The sequence below is a fragment of the Anas platyrhynchos genome, chromosome 27, assembly GCF_047663525.1.
Source record: "Anas platyrhynchos isolate ZD024472 breed Pekin duck chromosome 27, IASCAAS_PekinDuck_T2T, whole genome shotgun sequence".
NCBI classification, from domain to species: Eukaryota; Metazoa; Chordata; class Aves; order Anseriformes; family Anatidae; genus Anas; species Anas platyrhynchos.
In genome coordinates this window covers 3,787,729-3,808,923 of record NC_092613.1, presented here as the reverse complement: position 1 = coordinate 3,808,923, position 21,195 = coordinate 3,787,729, and the positions used below count along the sequence as shown (strand labels likewise).

At 60.1% G+C, this 21,195-nt stretch overlaps 1 protein-coding gene across 2 annotated transcripts in view; it reads right to left on the bottom strand.

The window, feature by feature from the left end:
- Positions 1-20,974, bottom strand: part of ITPR3 (inositol 1,4,5-trisphosphate receptor type 3) — a 40,578-nt gene extending 19,604 nt beyond the window's left edge. Inside the window, exons 1-17 of one of the 2 annotated variants that reach the window (XM_072028607.1) lie at positions 20,413-20,974; positions 12,844-12,914; positions 8,898-9,019; positions 6,562-6,648; positions 6,208-6,366; positions 5,984-6,082; positions 5,797-5,880; positions 4,825-4,971; positions 4,358-4,453; positions 3,294-3,344; positions 2,548-2,690; positions 2,283-2,382; positions 1,847-2,007; positions 969-1,110; positions 697-858; positions 379-551; positions 121-240 (exon numbers count right to left, since the gene is read on the bottom strand). In XM_072028607.1, coding sequence (XP_071884708.1) covers positions 121-240; positions 379-551; positions 697-858; positions 969-1,110; positions 1,847-2,007; positions 2,283-2,382; positions 2,548-2,690; positions 3,294-3,344; positions 4,358-4,453; positions 4,825-4,971; positions 5,797-5,880; positions 5,984-6,082; positions 6,208-6,366; positions 6,562-6,648; positions 8,898-9,019; positions 12,844-12,914; positions 20,413-20,501 — 2,006 coding nt within the window. In that variant the 5' untranslated portion in view covers positions 20,502-20,974. The remainder of the gene's footprint in view (positions 1-120; positions 241-378; positions 552-696; positions 859-968; positions 1,111-1,846; positions 2,008-2,282; positions 2,383-2,547; positions 2,691-3,293; positions 3,345-4,357; positions 4,454-4,824; positions 4,972-5,796; positions 5,881-5,983; positions 6,083-6,207; positions 6,367-6,561; positions 6,649-8,897; positions 9,020-12,843; positions 12,915-20,412) is intronic. The other variant, XM_038168183.2, reaches the window with a different exon arrangement.
- Between the last annotated feature and the right edge of the window lie 221 nt (positions 20,975-21,195).

The following is a 21,195-nucleotide window of genomic DNA, read 5'->3' as shown; positions in this document are numbered from 1 at the left end:
AGATGCTGCTGAGGATGGAGCACCTCGGGGCGTGATGGGGGTTTTACAGGGTACCATGGCAGTAGGCAGGGCCAGGCACTGAACCCCGACCGTGGAAAATCTCTCCCCATGACTACTCACTCAGTTTTGATGAGGATGTCACTATTTTTTGGGTCCAGCACGCACTTGCAGATCAGCTCCTGGGTGACGGGGATGGCGATGTGGTTGGACACGCACAGGTCCGAGAGGTAGTCCAAAAACCTGGGGAGTGAGGGCGGGGCAGAGACAGCTCGCTGTGAAAGGGGGGCCTATGGGGGGGCTCTTTTTGCCTCTGCTCAAGGCACATCCCACCCGTCAAGCTGCTCAAAGCCCCTCGGGATGGGGGTGCTGGGCACGCACCGTGGCTCGCGGTTCTTGCGCACCAGGCTGACGAAGGTCTCCACCTCGGTCTTCGTGATGTGCTTCTCCAGCAGCTTGCGGTTGTTGTGCAGCAGGGCCGTGATGGTGTCCTCGGCCAGGATGTCGTAGCCAATCTGGGACTGCATCATCCCGAACTGCTTGGCTATGTGTTCCTGGAGCGGGCAGAGAGATGGTGAGTGTGAGGCTGCACAGCAGGGTCTGCCGATGCTCCCCTACCCCACCGCGACCTCTGCAGCCCCCCAGGGCTGTGCAACACGAGGTGGGATGGGGGCTCCCCACTTCTACCCCCCAACCCACCTGGTTTTTGCGATAATCCTCCTGGGAGTGCCGCAGCACACGGTAGCACAGCCGAAACATGTACTGGTAGGGAGCATTCTTCTGGTCTGACAGCTCCTCCAGCCGCACCAGGGGCCCTTCGCCACCCTTGTCCTTGAAGGGGGCTTTCAGAATCCCAAAGATCTGCCCCCAAAGCAGGGATGTAAGTGCTGTGTCACCGTCCACACAGCCTCCCATGCATGGCTGGGCATCAGACCTCAGCCTTGCCCAGGTGCACGGTCCTGGCCCCTCACCTGCTTCAGGATGTTCTGCTCCCGCATGAGCTTCTGCCGCTCCCGGTTGGGCTTGGTCACCACAATGTCCAGCACGTTCTGGCCATTGTTGGGGACATCGCTGACGAAGAACACCAAGTCCTCCAGCAGCTGGATCACAAACCTGCAAGGGGCACGGTGCCAGCGGGGCGGTGGGACCCTCCTTCCAGGGAGGCCACTCACCCACCGCACACAGCCCACCCGTGCTCAGGTGCCTGCAATGCTGCTGGCACATTTTGTAGCACCAAAAAGCCCACGTTCAGGGCTCAAAACACTGCCGGGGAAGCTGCTGGCCGATCCTCCCTACTGCTAGAGGCCAGTGGCTGCCCTGAAGCGTGAGGCTTTGCAGCCCCTGCAGTTCCTACGGAAATTATTGTCTCAAGTCAGGTGCCATGGTAAATGTCATGGGTTTGTGCTCGTGATTCATGCCGGGGATTTTGCGTTCAGTGCCTCTGCCCCTTGAGTCACATTCAGAGCGGTGCAAGCACCATGGGACCAGCGTGGGGCGGGCTGGCAGGGCGGCAGCGGCTCGCTCTGTCCCACCGGGTATCTGTGTTTGCTCAGGAAACGCCAAGAACCCACCCACCTAAAAATAACACCGTGACTAACCAGGCTGCCCCTATCATGGGGCCATCTCCCAGCCCCTCAGTTATTTTTCTAGCAGCAAAGGAGGGGCCAGAGCGGGTCTGTGCTGTTATCTGATTTCCTCGCCAGATCCTTGGGAGAAGCAGGCGTGGATTTGGGTCACGAGCAGGAAAGCAAGGCAGAGCCGGCACCATGACCCAGGCAGGGGCCCCATCCTGCAGAGATGCTGGAGGGCTCCAGCACAGCCCCATCTCCACAGGGAAATGACTTTTTACCTCCGGTCGTTCTGGCTGAGAAAACCTTCGTTCATCTTCTCCACCACATTGGCCAGCATCGAGCTGGCATCGTTGGCAAAGTCCAGGTCCCGGATCTCAGACACGGGCACGGAGACGATGGCGAACGCTTCTTTGTCTTCTTTGGTGGGACACGTGCCCAGCTGGGAAGGAACAGGGAAGCGGTGTCACAGAGGCAGGGCAGCACCAAGTGTCCCCGCATCCACCCAGCTGGCACCAGGGGCCCAGTTTGTCCCCACTGGAAGGACTGGGATGGGCTCAAGGTGACTGGGGGAGGCTGTGGGCTGGCGTCCCACTGCCCCCTTGGGTCATCACGGTCCCTGGATGAAGGTTGGGGTGCCCCTGGGCACAGCGGGGTGGGAAGGAGGAAGGAGCCAGGGGGTAAATCCATGGATGGGAGGAGGGCGTGGGGCCGCACCATGAGGCGGATGGGTCTCTCCTCATCAATGTCGATGGGCACGTAGGTGCTCTGGATCCACGTGTTGGTGCAGAGGTGGCGCAGCCGCACGTACGAGTTCCTGCAGACAGCACGGTGCCTTGGTCAGCAGCCCCCGCGCAGACATGCTGGCACCCACCACTTCCCCCAGCACCCAGCAAAGCTCCCCTTGTGACAAAACCTCCCACCGTGGATGAATCCTCCCTTCTTTATTTCCACCCCTCCATGCTGGCGCATGCTCACGTACCGCGGGACGAAGGAGTCCGTCTTCTGCAGCGTGGTGGGGTCCAGCTCGAAGAGGGAGGCGATGTCATTGCCGTGGGGCACGGCCACCAGCCGGTACTTGATCTTCTCCCCCGTGTTCCTGCGGCTGGAGCGGCTGCTGCCCCCCTGCACCAGGGAAAATGGCTTTGAGCCCCAAGTGGGGAGGTCGCCCCGCCGAGCCCAGCCTCTCTGTGCACGCAGCATCGGAGGACACGCAGCGGCTACGCTCAGTGCAGAAGCTTTGGCTCGGGTGCCGGGCTGAGCCTCGCAGTGCGGAGGCAAACGAGGGGCTGCAAGAGCACAAGCATGGCACAATGCCCCTGAGCTACGGGGACACCCCTTCTCCAAACCTCACCGGAGAGGAAAAAAAAAATAAGTCCAAATCTCTCTTCTACCAGCACTTCATCTGCACACCCCCGTGGCCTGGGGATCCAACATGCACTGGGACCCCTCTCCGACAGATTTCGGCGGGGTCCTCTTGCAAGCGGGACATGGGGATGCTACTCTAGAGTGCGGGATGCGGGATGCTCTGCTCGGCAGCCCTGTGCCAGGACAGCCTCCAGCCACAACCTCAGCACCAAGCGGGACCCGGTGGCACAGCGCGGGCACTGTCCCCGTGGCGGGCTCTTTTTTTGGGGCATTTCCCTGCTGTCAGGCAGAGTCTAAGAGGCAGCGTGGTTTCAGGCAGCGGCAGCAGCATTTCTGCTAGCAAGGCTGCACACAGCTCACCGTGGGCGCTGCTTTGGGCTCAGCCACGTCTCCTTTATAACTTGGGTTTTCCTGAAAAGTTAAAGAGGGAGATGAAAGACAGCTCCCAGCCCTCCCCCTCAGTCCCTCCAAAGCCCTAAGCATGGGGCGTTGTTTCTGTTCCTTCCTTGCTCATGCACACTGCAGAGAGACAAAACCTGCCCGGATGGGGCTGGAGGACGCGACCCACGCCCAGGGCACAGCGTTGCAGCCCCACAGAGGAGGACAGGGGCAGAGCGAGCCGCGGGGCTCTGCATGGCAGCAAGACAAGCTCTCGCTGCAAATCCCTCGAGGCCCCAGGTTAGGGTCTCGCTGAGCACCACAAGCCAGGCAGCAGCAGCCCAGGATGGGGATCTTCTTTCCTCTGCAGAGGTCAGCTGAATGTCTTTTGGTTTAAAGCACCCAAATTTCAGAGGCTCAGCATTGGATCCAGTAAGTGCTATTTCCATCCTGCCCGTGGCAGAAGGGGCCCCCTTGGGTCACCTTCCACAGTGACGGCACGCCTTCGGCACGGGGTGCACCCAGCTCCCCCAGCACGTCCCTGCTCCCCCGGCAGCAGGTCTAACACTTTTCCCTTGGGCATTAGTGTCATATAAACCACATTACCTAAGAGCAGAAACCTCTTTGTGCCTCTGTCAGGAGGCCTTACGCTGGCCTTAAATGGGAGCAAAACCCATTTGGGGGTTTCCAGGCTCAGGCTTTGCCTAAACCTCCCCCAGCCCTTCCCAGCCCTGGATGCCTCCACTGACCAGAGGATGAGGAAGGACAAAACCTGGACAGGAAGAGTTAAATGCAGCCGGATGAGCTATCTGCTGCTTCCATCCCACAAGGAGGTTGTGCCAGTACAGTCGCTTGGCCCAGAGTGAGCAAACAGAGAAAAATCCCAGCCACCCCCTCCTGCCCCCCGGTTACGTGTGCCAGGGCCAGAGGGGAGGCAGCCAGGAGCATTTTGGACATCGCTGCTCTATCTAAGGGTGGGTTCTACTTCTGTTGACAGCCTCTCGAGGGCAGGGCAGCTTTCTGCACCCCTGTGCTCGCCCCCTTACCTCGGCTGCCAGGTAGTTGCCCGTGGCAAGGTGCTTGAAGCGGTACAAGCCGTTCCAGTGCCCGGCGCCCCCTCGGCACGGGTCGTGGTGGACCACCTGGAAGGAGCAGAGGAGCACTCAGCTGTGATACCAGTCCTGGTCCTGGCCCCCAGCAAAGCCACCAGTGACAAGATCCCCATCCTGTCCCAAAGGCGCCCACAAGCGAAGAAGCTTGGGGCGCTGAGCCACCGAGGGGCTGAGGGACACCCATCTCCTCCAGGGCAGCCCGAGCTATAAAATCGCCTGTCCATCAGCACCTGCGGCTTCCAGCTCCCTCTCAGAGCTCAAGCCTTCTGCTGGCTTTCACTAGGGCACTCAGGCCACCAGAAAGTGGAAATTCAAGGCCAGGAACATACCGAAACAAGCACTGTTTCCAACAGCCTCCCCAGGCGCGGTCAGGCACCCCGGATGCCCACGGCCCCGCTTACCTCCACCTCCCACAGGGCGTTGGAGCTGGTGGCCGAGGTGGCCGACTGCCTCAGGGTGGTGCGGAGGAAGACGTGCAGCTTGCCTTTGTACTCGTCGCAGGTGAGGAACTTCTCCTGCTCGGCGTGGAAGAGCCTCACCACGTCCCCCTGGCACCGGGACATGGCAGTGAGGACACGGAGGCAGCATTCCCCCCCCCAGCCCCATGAAGGAGGGTGGCTGTGGCTCTGCTAAAAGCCACTTCTAGCAGCACAAATGCTCCTCCAAGCTCAGGGGAGGGCACCTTGCCTGTGCATGGGGTGGTGGGGACACGGGGGCACCCTGTGCTTTGCGATGCCATCACTCTGTTTACTTGCACCAACTGCTTCTCTCTGCCTCTACTCCCCGGGCTGTGAAATGGGTACAAACCCCCTGTTCGCACCCCCAGAGCGGGCAGAGGCTCTGCTCACCAACACATTTATGGCATTAACACCCCAGGAGGAGGATGCAGAGGAAGCTGGGGATAAGCAGGCGCCTGGGGATGAAGATCTGTGAGGTCCTAACAATCAATATCCAGCCAGCTGCTTCCTGGAGGACCTCCGACCCGAACAATAGCTCTGCAGGGAAAGTTCCTTTCCCAGGCAGCAGCCAGCCCTGCTGCATGGCTGAACAGCCAGAAATTGTCCTCGTAGCTGGAACCAGAGCTGGCACCATGTGTGCCTCATATTGTCCTTGGGAGCCGATTGAATACAATAAGGCAGGGGGTAACCTGATGCCCCCTGGGCACCTCCTGCCCATAGATACCGAAAATCCCAGCTCCAGCTCCCTGTTAAGTGCTCTGAGTGATGAATTCCCCTAGAAACCAAGCCCCTCGAGGCATCCTGCCCTTGTCACACAGCCAAACAGCTACAGTGTCCTGCCCGAGCAGGGGATGGGGATGGATCCCCTGAGCCCGTCGTGTCCCAAGCGGCCGGCGGCCGAATCTCCTTCCTTACCCCCTTCAGCACTTCCTCCATGTGGTCGCGGAACTGCATGAAAAGGTTGATTTTCCAGCTGGTGTTACAATTGACTGAGTTCACCTAGGCAGCAAGAGAGCAAGGTCACAATCCCAGAAGGGAAATGGGACAAGAAAAGAACAAAAAAAAAAAGAAAACCATTCAAGCCCCCAGCCAGCCCCAGCACCTCCTTGCAGCCGGCGTTGTCTGCAAGCTCGTAGTTGCTGGCGTGCAGCGGCTGCCCGGCGTTCACGGGGTTCAGGATCACTTTGTCTCCCACGACTACCTGGGGAGCAAAAGGAGAACAGGGGAGAGAGCATGAGAAAGGTGCTCAGTGGGGATGTGAGCCCTGGCGTGCCTGAGCACCGCTCAGCCCAGCTTCTTCTGGGGGCTTTGCAGCCCTGCGCTCACATTATCTCCGTTGCTCCTCAGCTTCCAGAAGGGCTGGATGAAGAGCCAGGACCCCTCGTTGCCGGTGGCATCCAGCGTTACCCGCATGGCGTTCTTCTCCAGCAGGGCCGGCAGCCGCTTGTTCACCGTCAGGTACTTGTTGCTCTTCATGTGCAGGAGCTGAGGAGCAAACGTTGGGGTGAGCTGGGGTGACCTGGCACAGCCCCAGGTCCCCGGTGCCGGTCCTACCCAGGAGGGGCACCACGAGCCCCTGCCCACCAGGTGCCCAGCTCACATTCACTGGATCTGTGCTTTTTTTCCCCAAAACCCAGCAGCCCGAGCAGCCTGGGGGCAGAGGAGCTGTGAGTGCTGTACCTGTATGACGCTGCCGTACTTCACCACGTCCCCATGCACTTTCTTGTTCTCAGTCTCATTCTGCTTCTGCTCCATCTGGGCCGCGTGCTGGATGCCAAAAGGAGAAGAGCTCAGGGTGGAAGCAGCCCCATCCCACCCAGAGCAAGCCCCAGGGGCACCACCGGCACCCTGAGCTACGGGGAGGGCAGGGGACAGGCTGTGACATGGCCTCAGCATCCCTCTGTCCCCCAGGTACCACGGTCCCTAAGACGGTCCTCAGCATCAGAGAGCTGAGCCCAGGACCCTGCTGTGGCCCTACGCAACGACATGAAGCACATGGGAGCTTTAAGCCAAAGATTTAAAAATTTGGAGAGGCTTCTCCAAAATTCCCCAATACGGGGTGGCACCACAAAGAGACCAAGGGCTGGGGCGATGCTCCTGCCCAGTGGACCAGTGGCACTGGGGGCTCCTGGCAGCACCGACACCGACGAGCAGAAGGCTGCACATCAGCAGTGCCGTGCCCGGAGCTGTCAGCATTTTCAGATCTGCCACGGGCTGCTCCTGCCAGCCCCTCTCTCCTAAACCACAGACATTTTCAACGTGGCGGCTCTGGCAGCCAGAGGGGTGCTGTCAACAGACGTGGTGCAAGGCAGGAATCTGCTCCGGCAGCGGATCCGTCTGGGAACGGCGAGGGTGCGGCACCGGCCCCGGCATGGGCACAGCCCGGGCAGCACCAGCCCCGTGCTCCCATGGAGCTGGGATGGGAAAACCACAGCGAGGGATGGGGCTGGGAGAGCATCCGCCCCTGCCCGTCCTGCTTCCTCCCCCTCTTGCATGAGGAATTGGGAAAGAAAGCTGGAATCACAGCCTGTACTCTGCGGGAGGATGGGGCAGGCGGTCTCTGATGCGAATCAGGGCTTCGAATCTGCCCGGCGCACGGCACTGGGCTCCAGCCCCTTCGCTCTTTTGGGCATCGCCACCGCTTTGGTAAATTCTCCATCCCCACGCAGGGCTGGGTGCCGCCCATGGGATGTGCTCCCACCTGGCCAGGGACCACAGCGGTGGCTGATGCCATCGGGAAAACAAACCAAGAGCATGGGGAAACTCGCTCTGCTGCCGAGCTGGGAGTTTAACAACCACCCCATGCAGCAACACGGCCCCGGTGAGACATCAGGCACCACGGCGGCTCCTAAATCTGCACCCAGATCTCAGCTCCTCCCTTGCTGAAAGCCACGGAGCTAGGAGTGGGGACAGGCTGCCCCGAGCCAACAGGGGCTGGCGTTGGCAGCCTGTCCCCTCATAGGGAATGGGGTCTGTCCCCTGTAGGGATGGGGCACCAGGGATGTGCACAGGGGCAGCCCCAGAGGCTGCGGGGTGGCTCCAAAGATGTCAGGGGTGGGAGGAAAACCTCTGTGGTGCATCTGGCTGCACTTGCAATTAGTCGGCCGAGAAAACACTGAGCCTTAAAACCCCTTAAAAGCAAAGGGGCAGGAGCAAAAGCACAGAAAGTCACCAGTGGGTACAGGGAAGGGTTTCTCCTGTCGGGACCTGGGCTGCTGCTGTTTCAGGAAGCTCTCTGGGGGTTGCTGCTGCCTTCAGCCCGCTCCCGGTGCCGGAGGCATGTGCCAAAAGAGCAACACCGGGAGCAGCAGGACAGAGCAAGGATATTACAGGATCTCTTGAAGACAAAACTGAAGCAAGGTTCAATCAATCAGGCTCAGAAATGAGCCTCTCTGTCCAGTCGTGGCCAGTACGGCTGTCAACGTTACAAATTACTGCCTAAGCAGAGCAGGAAAATGCATGTTTCTGAGCGTGGTCAAGGAGGCGCTGACCCTGTCTCGGCATCTCCAACCCAAGCCAGGACGCCCTGGCTGGACACTGCCTCGGACTTCGCTCACCAAAAGCAAAGCTGGGGGAGCTGCGGGGACCAGCTTGAAGCCTGGCGAGATGATTTAATGAATCCTGCCTGAGCTTCGGTGCTATGAATCATCCTCAGGGCCTCGCCAGCTGTCTGAGGTGATTATGCAATGTTTAACATGGGCCTTTTCCAAACCTCGTGGAAGTCAACAGGAGCCTTTCACTTCCCCAGCCCGTTGGAGCAGGTCCTGCTCACAACGGCTCCGTGCCGGGCACCCCTGGGTGCCGGGGGGAAGGCAGCGGGACAGGAGGCAGCAGAGCCAAACAGGGGGACACCCAAAACCAGAAAAACCCAGGGCAGGTCCTGGCTTCCCAGGCATGTTTTCCAGGAAGCAGAATGTCTCTGGGTTTGCACAGAGAGGGGTTTCGTGGCTGCCACCCTCCCTGCCCATGGGGACCGTCCCCGCTGGCCAGTGCCTCGCGCCGGGAGCTCCGCTCACCTGCAGCTTCTGCAGCAGCACCACATCGGCGATCTTCTCCTTGTCCTGCTTGGTCTGCTTGGCCTTCCAGTACTGCTTCTGGGCAGAGTAGCGGTTCATGGGACATACTTTGAAGAGGCAATCTGGGAGCAGAGGGAGGCACACGTGAAGCCGCAGCAGCTTGGGACCAGCGTCACCCAGCGCCCCTGCGGGTCCCTGCTCCCAACCCAGCAGCATCCTCCCAGCCCACTGCCACCCCGTCCACTGCTAGGGGTCCAAAGCGGACAGGTAGAAGGTCGAGCCACTCGCTGGTAGCTGATGGACTAGTTTTGGGTAATAAATAAAGAGGCCAGGAGTGACTCCACTGCTTGGACTCGCGATAGAAGCATTCCCATCGGAAACGGCCACGCAATTTGGGAAGGAAATCTTCAGGGGGAGAAAACGTATTGATGAAGCACAGCTGGGCTGAACCGGGAGCAGATCCTGCTGGAGGAAGGGAGCAGAGGCAGCGGGATAGGGACAGGAGCAGGCGTCCCCACACCACCCTCACTGCTCTGCAGCCCCTGAACCGAGGCAGCAAGGCCGTGGGATGCTGTCCCCTCGGTGGCCGTGCCACCAGGACTCTGCAAACACGCTGCTGCTCTCCCGTGCCTGCTCACAACGAGACTTAATTAACAGTGCTGGAAGCTACGAGCCAGCGCTCCTAAAATCTGGATTGCAAACAGCTGCACTTCCAGTCCTAAAAGAAACGCTCTGGGGATGCAAAGGGATCCTGGCTCCCGCAGACACTGGCAGCGTGGATGTGCTCTGCTCCCCAGTTTGCTGCTATTCCCCACGCTGCTGTGGCCAAATGGGGGGGTGCAGACCCCCAGGGCTGGGATTTGTGAATCCAGGCACAAGAGCGGCCCTCTAGAAGCCAGGAGGCAGCTCCATCATGCATCTGATTCAGCTCACAGTATGAAGCTGCGCTGGGACAGGGGGCGACGGCAGGAAGGGACCTGCAGCCTGGGTCACCCGAATTACGCCTGAAATAGCAGCCCAGAACCTTCAGACACAAAAAGAAAAATCACTTCCATCTCTGGCCCCGGTCCCAGCTCGCTGGCAAGCACGTATTTATTTACCTGGGAGTGACGAACAAACAAGCACAGAGCACAGTTCTCACCGGCTTGGGCTGCTGGTTAGGGGCCAAGTTTCACATTTCATTTTACAGGTCTATTTGCTAATGGCATGTCCCGTGCCAAGGAGGCTTTGTGACGCTGGGCTTTTAATCAGGGACTCGAGTGTAGCTGCTGTAATGCCTGGCTGCATTCTCCCACTGCCTCCAAGCAGGGCCACAGAAACACTCTGGGCCACCTGCAGCACCTTGAATCGTTTTCATTAAATTGCTAATTAGGTTGCAAAAGGACCTGGTAGAAAGGAGAAACTGAGGAATGCGGGAGGGGAAAAAAAATCCAGCGTAGCTATTAAGACAGAGGTGCAAATCAACCCCCTGCCTCCAAGCACGCCCTGTCCGCAGGGGCTGCTCACATCCCATTGCTGCACGCCAAGCCAGGTTTTGCAAGGAAGGAAACTGAGGCACGGAGTCAGTTGCACACGGAAAGGCTTCAGCAAGGCTCGTGCTGGAAGCCGGAGGTTTTGGCACCCAGGTGTACGTGCCGAGGAGCTTTTGCAAGACGGATGGTGGGCGGAAAGCAGGGAAGCTGAGGAAAGCTCCCATGTTAGCACTGCCCGGCGAGCACCAAGCCGGAGCAGCGCCCAGATGTGGATCAGGGATGGGGCTGAGCAGCTCCTGATGGGCACAGCCATGGAGATGAAACCTCCTGCGTGTCCACCGGGGAGGATCCAGGGTATTTGGGGCACCAGCACCCAGGCTCCAGCTGCCCCCTTGGCCTGCAATCATCGCAGTCTCTGCTCCAAGCCCCAACTCAGGCATTTGCCCCGCTGAGCGCAGGACTTGGTGTTTTATTTGTTTCTTCCCAACGTGCCTGAACACAGGGCCAAAAAGAGGCTTGGGGGGGAGGAAACCCAACGAAAAGCAAATATCCGAGAAGCACCAGGTGCCTTTCAGAGGCTCGGAGGGCACGATGCAGGCAGCCCAGCCGGAGCCCCTCGCTGCAGAGCCAGGCTCCTGGCTGGCTTTGGGCACTTCCAAATCCCACCTGGGTCTGACTGCGTGGGGAAGGGCCCTGCTCCCCGCTCTGTGCCCAAAAACCCCCCGACGGCGAGGCAACGAGCACCAGGGAGCTGAGCCGGGAAGGGCAGGGTCCAGCCACAGGATACGGGGACGGCAACAACCCATTAAAATCCTCTTAAGCCTCTTGCTGCTGCAGCAGGGAAACAGCACCAGCCCGTTGTTTTTACCTCCCTCGCGGTGATAGCTATCGACAAGGCAGACTGCTACTTTTCCGGCCATTAAAACAAGCGGCTGGATATCCTGATACGGTTTGCCGGGAGCAGGGCTACGTCTAGAGCAGACCTTAGTCTGGAAAAGAGATTCAACACCCGCCCATGTCCAGGAAGGGAGACGCTGCGGCTGCTGGGACCAGCAAGCCCGCGGAACTGGTGCCGGTTTGCGCCCAGCTCCCAGCTGTTCCCAGGCAGCCCCAGGTGAAAGTCCGCTTGGAGCAGGATGGCTGCCGGGTGTGCCAGGGCTGCTGGGCTCTGCGGGGCTGTCAGATGTCCCCAAAGTCAGCCCCAAACCCAAACAAGTGGCAGCGGCTTCCACGGAGAGCCAGGTCGCTGCTTGGCAGTGGGGAAGGCATCTGCACAGCACCCCACTGCAGGCAGTTAAAAAAAATTAATTAAAAAAATGAATGGGCCTGGGGCACAAAGCAGAGTGGGAAACCAGTATTTAAACAGATTTTTTTTTCCAAGGGGCTTGAAATTACGGTAGCTGGTATATAAAGAACGGCTGCCGTAAACCAACCCCCAAATCCAACAACGCAATCACTGGTTTGGGGAAGTTTTCCCAGAGCACAGCCATGCCTCGGTCCCTATCTGCCACATCACCCGCAGGACCTGCGGGGTGCTCCAGGCACCCAGACCCACCAGGATGCCCTTGGGGACCCCTCCCTGCAGTGTGCCAGGCACAAAAACACCATTTCCCAGCGCTGGGCACAAAAAGGAGATGCCCCAGGTGCAGCGTTTTGCTCCCGCAGAGCCCAAAGGTCTCTCCCCAGGGGCTAACACAGCCTGGGAGCAGGAGGCTCTCCCCAGCAGCCTGGCCGGGCTTCTCCCGAGCATTCCCACACGCCGGGATCCATCCCAGCCCTCGGGTGACTCATCCCCTTTTCCGCCCGGCCCGGCCGTCGCAGCTCGCTCCCGCTCGGCGCTGCCAGCACGGGGAACAACGAGCACGGCCCCGAGCGCTCGACGAGATGGCGCGGCCCAAAACGTGACCGCCGAGGCTGGGTAGGGATTTACCTAAACCCTGCCCGCCTCGTAAAAGGGTGCCTTAATCCCCCGGCTCCCTCTGAGGTGCAGCCAAGCAGGGCAGATGTAATTAGCGCTGAGCGCTAACAGGCTTGCCTTGAAGTAGTTTGCCTGTTGCAACTGCCCCTCTCTCTGTCCCCTCCTGTTTTTTTTTTCTCCCCCCTGCTCCCAGCTGGCAGATACCCAGCTGCCAGCATCCCTAGAGATGTGTTTGGGTACGGACCCACCTTTGCAGAGGGCAGCTCCCCGCTCCGTAGGGCTGGGTTATGGGGTCCCAAGGACCACCCCAGCATGGAGGCGGTTCCAGTAAATGTATAAACGCACCCAGAGGTGAACTGAGGAGGGTGGCTTTGGCCAAGCCATGGTGACAAACTACAGCAGCTAAAATCCCTCCGGGCTCCTCTGGAAAGGGCTCACCCCGGTCCTGGGCGAGCTGGGACCGCAGTCCCCATCCCTGGCACAGATGCTCAGGGCTGTGGTGTCCCCACGGTGTCACTGCAGTGACCGAGCTGCCCCAGCACAGCCCCAATCTCACCTCGAAACTTCTTGGGAGGGTTGTCCAGGTCTCCAGCCGCCGGCTCCACCACGCACCGGTCGTCCACCAGCCTGCAGGACCAAGCAGGGACAGAGCTTCAGAGACAACAAGGCAGCAGCGGGGCCTGAGCAAGCCAAGTGCCTTCCCCAGAACCCACAGCACCAAGAGGGCAGACGCGCATTGGCACCGGCCTCAAAAGGACAGCATCAAAACCTGCGCCTCCTGCCCCCTACCCCTTTGCGTTTATATTTATATAAATATTGGGCTCGATGACACTCAGCTCCTGCAGCCTCTCATGGGTGCCTGCCCCAAAGGCATCGCCCCCTGCTCGCCGCCACCCTCCAGATTTTGCTGCTTGTGTTTTTCCTACAGCCCTTTAGGGCACACCGCGGGGATGAATGGCAGCGACATTCGAAGCACGGTGATGCTGGGTGCCGGGGCCTTTGCTCAGTGACCCGTGCGGGAGGCTCTGATGCCCACACCCTGCAGGAGCGGATCCTGCCTTGCTCAGCACTCAGCTGAGCCAAATCTGCCCCGGGGCGATGGGCACTGCGTGGAGCCAGGCTTTCTGCCCGAGCTGGAGGCTGAGGTTACTGCTCACAGCCCCCGGCCCCAGGTCTCCGTTAAACTGGTAAAAACGTGAGGGGTTCAGCTTTCTCTGAACGGTTCTTCTCCTCCAGCCAGGAGCTACCCCACCAGGACACAGGGGGTGTAACTGTTGTAGATGGAGGTGGTAGGGCCCCCTGGAAGCAGTTGTTAATTGTAAACAAATTAATTATTACCAGGGATGCTGGCTCTGCCCATCAGACACAAAGGGCTCTGCACCTCCTACCTGCCCCCTCCTCATTTCCCAGCATTAAGCAAATTCCTGTGGGCTTGGCCTTGGGTGCTGCAGCCCTTCCCCATGATTTCAGGCCAGGACATTGCTCCAAAGTTTCCGAGGCCAGCGAAGCACAGCTGGGGACGAGGCACCCCTGTGCTCGGCCCCAAAATCGCGGAGGGGTGAGCATCACCCGAGGGCTGCCGGGCGCCGGGTGCTGCAGCGAGACAGGCTGGGCTCGCTCGCCTGCTTTCTGCCAGCCCCCAGGAGGAGACGCAGGGAGAGAAACCACGCTCCTGCCCCGGGCGAGGAAGCGAGGAGCGTGTCCCCACCTGAAGCCGGGCAGCTGGGAAGCGAGGGGCTGGGTGCAGGAGAGGGAGCATCCTGGGGGGAGCGCCGCAATGGGGACAGGAGAAGTGTGGTGGGCACATAGCACGGCAGCGAAGGGCACGGCGGAGCCCACGCTGCTCTCCCCGCTCCTTGGGGGCTCTCGATGCAGCCAACAAACCCAACAGGCAAAGTGCTGCTGGGTTTTCAATGGAAAGAAAAATCCCAGGTGCCGCTCTGCCGATCCGGCCTCCCTCCCCTACCCCAGCCGCTCTCCAGAGGAGGGGAAAATTCCTCTCCGTAGCTCGGCAGAGAGGAATTTGGCCTCGGTGCTGATGGATTGGGGCCCCGGGGACCCCAAGGCTGCTGCGTCCTTGGCAGTGGAGGTGCTGGAGCAGGAGCAGCGTCCCACCACACAGCCAGCGGCACCGCGGGGCCTTTGCTTCTCGAGCCAGAGCTTGTTTCTCCTGGCTGTCGTGCGCAGCCTCTCCCAGCCGCTTCAGGGGGGTTTGGAGGAGCTCCCCTCTGCCCGCTGGGAGGACCCATCCCTCGTACAGCTCAGGGAACCAGCAGGCCACGAAGGCGCAGCCAAACCTCGCACTGTGGTACCCAGGGGTCACGGTGCTGGCAGGAGAAAAGTTTGCCGAAGCCCCAGCTCCTGGGGCTCGGAGCAGATTAACCTTAGATTTCAAGTAACAAGAAAAAAAAAAAACAACAACAACCATTTCTCTAACGTTTTGGTGGCAGCAACAGCTTAAGAACAACTAGCAAAGCCCCAGAAGACTGGAAAAGGCAAACAAATAAACCCAGCCCTGAGGTTTTGGTAATCAAACATTGAGCTTTTCGCTAGGCAGCGCTGCCTCGGCTGTGCCCACACTCGTGGTTGGCAGCAGGGGGGTGCTGGGCTCCAGACCCACTCCTGCCCAGCCCGGGCTGCCTGGGGAAGGACCCGGGACCGTCCCCGAGCTCCTGCAGGGCACAGGCTCTCAGGAGGGCAGGGAGAGAGGTAGGGAAGTATGGGACAAAGCAGTGCCAGGAGGAGAAGAGGCAGCTGCGGACAGGGGTTTTACCGCACGTATCTCACCGCACAGGAGATATGCAAAGCCTCAGCCCAGCCCAATGCCAGCCGTAAGCTCATTTGGTTTCTATTGCTCTGAAACGCTGCTTTGCACCCCCAGCACCACTCAAATGAGAGCAACGGAGCAAAGCACCAGCCCTCAGCCAGTGCCTACCAGCACCTACAGCAGCAGAAGGCTTGGTCCATTTATTAAAAAAAGTAAAATTTAAGTTCTCCATTGCAGCTAAGGGTCCACGCAGCCTATTTCCAGAACCAGAGCAAATGGCGCAGGCGTTTCCTACCCATGCCAGCTCCATCTCAAGCCACTGCCTCGAACTTTTGTGCCTGGCACTATCGCTCTGCGACGCCAGGCTGCAGATAGCGACCTGCCAGGCTGGAAACCTTAATTAGTTAATGAGCTCAGAGCAGTCGCAGTGTCTTTAATCCCGGAATTACACGCTCTGCAGGAATGCAAAGCACTGTTTTTATTAAACTGATACTTGGGACGAGCCTTGTTGGGTTAAAAATCACTGAAAACAGAAAGGATCCTGACGCGGTGGACATGAGTCACCTGGGTTACTGCTGGGGCTGGGCTGTGTTTGCTCTAAAAACCCGCATCAGCGCGGGGGGATGGCACAAAGGGGGGCTCCCTCTGCTCTCAGTGCAGTGGTGCTGCTCAGCGTGGGGCACGGCCACCGCGGCTTTCATCTCCCAGGTGTTAATGAGAAAACTTCATCAGCGTCCGAGCACCTGGAGGATGATGCAGGGAGAAGCAGCAGGCTGGAGGCACTGCTGAAAACCCCACACTTCGCCTTTCCAAGGCGCCCCTTGGGAGCACCGGGGGCCTGATCCTGCGCCTCGCTGAGCCTGCTGCATCTGGTTAGCTTTAAGCCCTGTGAATCGTCACGGCGGGTCCAGTGGGGTTTGTGCTGCGTGCCTAAAAACCGAGCACAAAGTGATTCCCTGGCCCCCGGCCAGTGCACTTGGCCTCGTGCAAGGCTGAGCCTTCGCCGGAGGTCAGGGGACGCAGCTCCTCCAGCGCCTCCAGGCCAGGCAGCCCTGAACCCAAGCAGGGACGGCGGCCAGCTGGGGCTGTCCTGGTGGCGAGGAGGAGAAGAAGGAGAAGGAGAAGGAGAAGGAGAAGGAGAAGGAGAAGGAGAAGGAGAAGGAGAAGGAGAAGGAGAAGGAGAAGGAGAAGGAGAAGGAGAAGGAGAAGGAGAAGGAGAAGGAGAAGGAGAAGGAGAAGGAGAAGGAGAAGGAGAAGGAGAAGGAGAAGGAGAAGGAGAAGGAGAAGGAGAAGGAGAAGGAGAAGGAGAAGGAGAAGGAGAAGGAGAAGGAGAAGGAGAAGGAGAAGAGCTTGCCATCAGGCACAGGGCTGGGTCAGCCCCTCCGGCACAGAGCCCATGGGTTGGTCAGCCTGGCAGAGCAACGGGAGTAAAAATAAAGCAAGTGAACGTGGCACGGCCACAAAAACACAGCCTTGTCCCCACACCATGGGGAGGACACCGCTCTGCGCCTCGCGTGCTTCTCCTCCCCGCAGGAGCGAGTTCATCCTGACCCAGCAGGCCTGAAGTTACCCTTTAACCAGCTGTGTTTCCCTGAACTGCTCCACCCTGTAAATCCACCTGCAATCACAATTACAGCCATCAAAGGTGGTATTTCATGTTCAACAGCCAACTGCCATCCAGGCGGGCTTACCACTGGCTCAGCCCCTCCACCAGCCCACAGTGCAGGTCCCCAAGACCCCCGGGATGGTGGAGATGGGGTCCCCACCCGCGTCCTTCTGCTACTTTCTAGCTCCAGCCATTGGGTGCTGGCTCACTGGGGACACAAGGTGAGATGGGGACACTCCAGGCAGCAGTTTCACCCAGAGCTCACGGCATCACCGCATCCAGCAGGACCCAAACTGAGGTCTCCCAGCTCCTCTCCCTGCTTGGCGCTGGTTTGGTTTGCACGGATGATGCCCACAGAGCATCCCATGGCAGCAGCCGTTTCCCCTTCACGGACCCAGCTCTGGAAATTCCAGCTCCATGAGCACAAAGCCGCCAGGAGTTACTGGTGATTGGTTCCTGGTCGTTTTCCCTGAGCATAAAAAGCACCGTTCCTTTGGACACCTCGAATTTTCAGCAGCAGAGCCCCACAGAGCCCTTTCTATCCTCCCTGCTGGGAACAGCCTTGAATGGAGCCAAGGGGGAAGAGGAGCCCAGCCCTGGGTCCTGCACCTCTCTGCACCCCCTGGGTAGCTTCCCACATCCCAGACCCCTTCTGGCAGCTCCGATACACCCGTCCCACTCTCCCATCGCCACAAAGGGAATGTGTTGGGCACTGAACAGCCCAGGGATGCCTCCAGCAACGCGGCTGCCCTGACCCATCAGTGTTGCTTCAGTGCTCAGCTCCTGCCCTGCCCTTCTTAAATAACCTCCTCCTTTTGGTTTATCTTTAGCATTTTAGTGACTTGGGGAGTTTTGGCCAACGTTCCCCCACTTAGCCGAGCACTGGAGCGCACATGAGTCCTCCCCACCCTTCAGCGGGTGGTTTTTCCTCCTGCAGAGCAAACGCCCACTGCAGGCAGCGTCTGCAGGAGGAAGGGTTCGTGCCCTGGGGCTTTGATGGGGCCCATGAACAGAACAGGCTCAGCCGGGGGGGGCTGCAGGGCTCCCCGTGCCACCAACCCCCATTGCAAGTCCATTGGATGAACAGGGAAAAGAGACCACTTTAAAAAAAAGAAAAAAAAAGAAAAAGAAAAGAAATAAAAGTTAAGGCTTAGTGTTAATGAGGGACCTGGTCCTGCTTCCCTGCTGCTTTTCAGGGCATCCTGCTCCCTGATGCACTGCAGGGCTGCTGGACCCCCACACCCAGGACTCATGGGGGCTGCTAAGAGCCCCGCAAGATCTCCCAAATGATGGGGCTGAGTTCTTCAAAGCGAGGACAGTGAGAACGGCCAGCACCCCCTATGTCTTCTGGGTCTGTTCCCCTGCAGGGCTTCACCCTGGGCTGGAGGTGAAGGACTCCCCCGCTCGCTGCTCCTGGTCCAGAACAACACCGGGCTCACTGGGTTTAATTCAGCGGCTGCAGAGCCACGCACCCCGCTGCAGCCTGTCCGGGTGTCCTGCAGCCATGGCCTCGGGGACTGCCAGCACCACTGCGCCTCCCACCTGGGGTGCATCCAAGCACAGAGCCCTGCGCATCCTGCGGCATCACCTGCAGGCACCCCCGGCTTTGTATTTTGGTGGCGTTCAAACCCACATCCGCCAGGATGCCCCAAAGGCCCCAGAAGTTCTCCTGGGAAGAGCTCACTGCCCTGCCAGGATGGGGAACCACAGCACCAGGACATTGGGGTGCATTCTTTAACTTTTGGGACCAGCACCTGGAAACTCTCCGTGTCATCCCATATAAACTGGGGATCCCACTGCGGACCACACCAGTCCGAACCCTCCTGCCTTCATCGAGGAAGGATGGAGGGAGCACTTCCGTGGGGTGCTCAGCTGGGCACGCAGCGCCCAGCTTGGGGCTGGCAGAGCTATTTGCCTTGCAAATGAGCCAAACAAGGTCCCAAACAGGCAGCAGTAGGGCTGGGGAGAAGCACTCTCAGTGAGTCACCCACTCCCTTATCGCAGGAGTGATTTAAGGTGCGGTTGGGTCTCCCAGGTCGCGGGGCACAAGGGAAAACAGTTTCGGAGGGTGGGAAACAACCCAGAGGAAACAGAGTCCTGGGAAAGCGAGGCTGCCCAGCAAAAGCTACGCTGGGGCCTGGGAGAACGGTCTCTCCAAGCAAGCCCTGCTTTTGAGATGTTTATAAAACTAGAGAAGCATTTTGAAAAAAAAATAAAATAAAATAGAGGGATCTGGGGACGAGAGCTACAAAGAGACTGGAGCTCCAGAGTGTCTAAACACCTCTTAATTTGGCTCCTGGCGAGCCCCTGGGACACGCTGCGTGGGCTAATAACCAGCACCGGCTCCCACCGGGATGGAGGCGCGCTCAGTGCCGCGCTGCCGAGCTCGCAGCCCCTGCCCTGGGACATCCCCGTGCTGGGAAAGCGAGCGAGCCGCCAGGAGACCCCTCCGAAAGGGACCTGGGGGGCGTCCTCCCACCCAGCCCAGCAGGGAGGGCTGGGCGCAGAGCGGCCGCATCCTGCACGTGCAGGACCCGAGGTTGGTACCACGCAGGTGGGCACACGGAGATTTTGTGCCCGTGCCCTCGCCCACTCCTGCCCAGCAGCGGGGCTTTGGGCACCAGGGCATTAAGCGGGAGGCTGCGTGTGCCCAGCAGTGGGTGCGCGTACACGTGTGGGCGCCGGTATGTACGGCTCCGGTTATACACAGGCATGTGGGAGCAAGTGCATTCATCGCAGATTATAGGGCCAGGCAGCTCCTGCCCCAGGAATCCCATCCAAGGCAACATTCCTGGCTGATCTCAGCCTCTCCTACATGCGCGATGGGGCAGGTGCTGGCACAGACCCACGTCCTGGAAGCGGCGCCGGCACCGCTCGGAGCTGCGGGCAAGATTTGGGTCCCTGCTTTGGGCAGCCCAGGGGCAGCGGCATTTCCAGTGATCCCCATCGTATCGAGGCACCCCACGGTGAGGTACAAACCCTTCTGTGCCCAAGGGCACCCACCAGCCCTGTCCTCAACAGGGACGGAGCATCTCCCTGGGCAAATGCTCCCACGCTCCTGCTTAGGCACAGAAACTGCAGGGACAAGGGACAGGTCCCTGAGGTTCCTGCGTGTCCCCAGGTGGGGCTGCGAGATCCCCTCCTGCTCTGCTGTGGGAAGGGGCTGTAAGGAGATGGCTCAGCCTGGACCTGGCCGTGCCCACACTGCCCCTAGCACCCAGCAGGGCTTGGTGCCCATGGGCACCCACGGGTGGTGACCCCACAGCGACGCCCGCTGCGAGCTTGGCTCCGTGGGACCACAAAGCGGGCAGCGAGAGCTGGAGATCTACCGGTGCCTGGCCCAGGGGACAGCCACCAGCAGCCACACGGGGCAGGGCTGGCAGCTCTCCTCCCGCTGTGCCCCACAGAGGGACTGTGGCTGCCCAAGCCCCATGCACAAGCCCAAGGACCCTCCTGCTGCTTGAGCCCACCTCGTCCCCTCCAGTCCCCAAACTTCTGGCCACGGCTGCCAGAGCGTGGGCTGCAGGTCCGCCCCCCCAGCCCCAGGGCCACATCCTGCCCCAGCAGTGACCATCCAGGGTGGAAGGGGCTCCCTCGGCACAGCCTGCACTCCCCATGGCCCCGCACCTGCAGGAAGAGGTCCCCAGCCCCTGTTCCCAGCGGGGTCAGCCCCGGCACCACCTCCCCTTCCCCTTCTGCCCGGAGAAACAAACCCACGGTGCTGAGCAGGCTCCGGGACAGGGCTCACTCACCCCAAAGTGCTGATGAAGCCATTGACCGAGCCCTCGGCGTACAGGGAGACGATGTCCCCGATGTGCAGGAAACTTGACATCTCATTCATGGTTGCCTTCGACCCGGCGCAGCGCCGCTTCTTCCCCAAGTCACCTTCCCTCGCAGAAATCCACCATGGGGCAAGCGGGGCTCACGGGAACCAGCCCAGGGGGGCTTCTTCCAGCCCGGCTCTCGCCCCCTTCTCCTCGCCGGCTCCCTGCGAACAGCGGAGGGGAGCGGGACGCGGGCACGGGCTCTCGCACAACTTTTACATGTGCTGGGCAGGACGCGAGCCAAGGGAGCCAGGCAGCCGCGGGCGTGCTGCGAGGAGGAGGAGGAGGAGGAGAAGAAGGAGGAGAAGAGTGGGGAAGAGGCTCAACTAGAGGTTTGCATGAGATCTGTCCGGCTGTCCGTGTCTCCGTCTCCGCACAGCTTTCTACCTGCAGCCAATAGAGAGCAATCAGGAAGTCCTGCTCGAAAAAGCATGCAAATAATTTTGGCCTGGGAGGAGAACCGGAGCTGCCTGGGTGTGTGTGTGTGTGTGAGGGGGGGGATGCCCAAAAAGAGGCCCCACCCTCTGCTCCCCGCCTCCCGGCTTGGGGGAGCGTGGGCTGGGGTGGGGGGGGGCAGCACCCCAAAGCCATCGAGCGGCCCCCAGTCCCCGCATCGCCGAGGCTGGGCACGCCACACTCGCAGCAGCCCGGCAGAAGCGAGCACTTCCACCGCACGCCAGCTGCCCTGGGTTCACCCCACGATGCAGCTCC